The sequence below is a fragment of the Branchiostoma belcheri genome, unplaced genomic scaffold (genome assembly GCF_001625305.1).
Source record: "Branchiostoma belcheri isolate BF01 breed outbred unplaced genomic scaffold, Haploidv18h27 scaffold34, whole genome shotgun sequence".
Lineage (NCBI taxonomy): Eukaryota > Metazoa > Chordata > Leptocardii > Amphioxiformes > Branchiostomatidae > Branchiostoma > Branchiostoma belcheri.
The window spans coordinates 2485272-2486743 of NW_017803954.1; the positions used below are offsets into that span (position 1 = coordinate 2485272).

A 1472-nucleotide genomic window follows, 5' to 3' on the forward strand; every position below is an offset into this window, starting at 1 on the left:
CTGTCGTACTTGCTACAGAGGCCACTGGTAAGGATTGTCCGTGAGGCACAAAGACTTGCCATCCGTAACTGTAAGTGCACGCAGCACGACATGAAGACAGCGGTCAAGCTAGTATTGTCACGGACTCTTGCAGAAAGTTGCATCAACTCGGCCAAGAAGGCAGTGTCGAGATATGTGATGACGGGACAGGAGGGTTTTCGCGTCAGCAAGCGTACGCGAGCAGGGGTGATCTTCAGCGTCGGGCGAATGTACCGATGGCTGATGGACGTTGGGGTGAGCCCACGCCTCCAGGACAATGCAGCAGTATATCTGGTCGGAGTGATGGAGAAACTGCTGGATGAGATTTTCCTGCGAGCTGTGTGCATGCACGTGATGGGACGGGATGACGAGATGTCGGTGAGCGTGGAGCTGTTGGAGTATGGGATAGCGAACGACCCCGACCTGTGGGGCATCCTGCAGCCCTTTGAGCACCTCATCTGTGGACGGGATGCAAATGGTAGGTGATCATCTTTTGTTGGCCAATTTCTCTGTTCTTTTTACATACATTTTGTATAGTAACTGTTGTACGTTCCATATAAGAGGTAAAGTTTCTAATTGAACTGTTGATAAGTAACATTAACACTTCCAGCTGGCAATGCCTGAGCCTGAGCCAGCTTTTGGGGGTGCTGTCCTTGTCATTGACTTACCTAGTGATATCATTGCCAGAGCCCTTGTTGTTATATGACAACTGTGTTTAATGTATTATGGTCTTATTGTAATCTGTCAGTAGCTCCAGTTCAGCTCCAGGTGTTCTATGTTGTAAGGAAAGGTTCTTGTCCTGTCCCAGTTCAGAAGCATTCCTGTGGTACTGTGAATCATTTGTGCGTAGGTGAAGGTTGGTGTCTGGTGACATCTCTGTCATTGATACCTTAAGAAGCTAGATTTTTCAGTCATGACTTGAACAATTGCCATTGACTTTGAAACCTGAGATGGAAATTGAAGTTTAGCCTGGGTTTACCAAAAGAAGGTTTCTGAGCCTTCAGGCACCAAATTTGCATTTGGTACAAGCATTGTGCGTTGTATATGCTATTGAATTTGGAAGGACTAGCGGAAAAAGGGTACATGGACAAAATAGTAACAGTTTGAACTAAGGAGAAAGACAATCCTCACCTTTTTGGTTGAACATCAAGAGATGCCGACTAGGTCATTGACGAAGTAACAGAAGAGCAAGGGCCTTGGAAATTTCGCATGTTAGGATCTACTGCCTAGATGGTGTTTTATTCAGTTTCGCAAAGAAAGTGTTTGTTTAGCTCTCCCTGTAATTCCATTGTGATGTCCAGGGCAGTCCAACTGGCTCCAGTAAGTAAAGCAGGAGACGCCTGTCTCCCACCCAAGGCATGAGACCATGTTAGTGTAATCTCCCTTCAATAGAATTAGGCCAGAAAATTGGCTGACAAAAGCGTCCAACACACAAGAACCAGATTACCTACAGT

At 46.1% G+C, this 1472-nt stretch overlaps 1 protein-coding gene across 2 annotated transcripts in view; it reads left to right on the plus strand.

Annotated features, from left to right (window-relative positions):
* LOC109475633 (ankyrin repeat and BTB/POZ domain-containing protein 2-like) overlaps positions 1-1472 on the plus strand; it is a 45217-nt gene that overhangs the window by 12052 nt on the left and 31693 nt on the right. The window contains exon 3 of one of the 2 annotated variants that reach the window (XM_019776370.1): positions 28-496. In XM_019776370.1, the coding sequence (XP_019631929.1) occupies positions 28-496 (469 nt within the window). Of the gene's footprint in view, positions 1-20; positions 497-1472 lie in introns of both variants that reach the window. The other variant, XM_019776371.1, reaches the window with a different exon arrangement.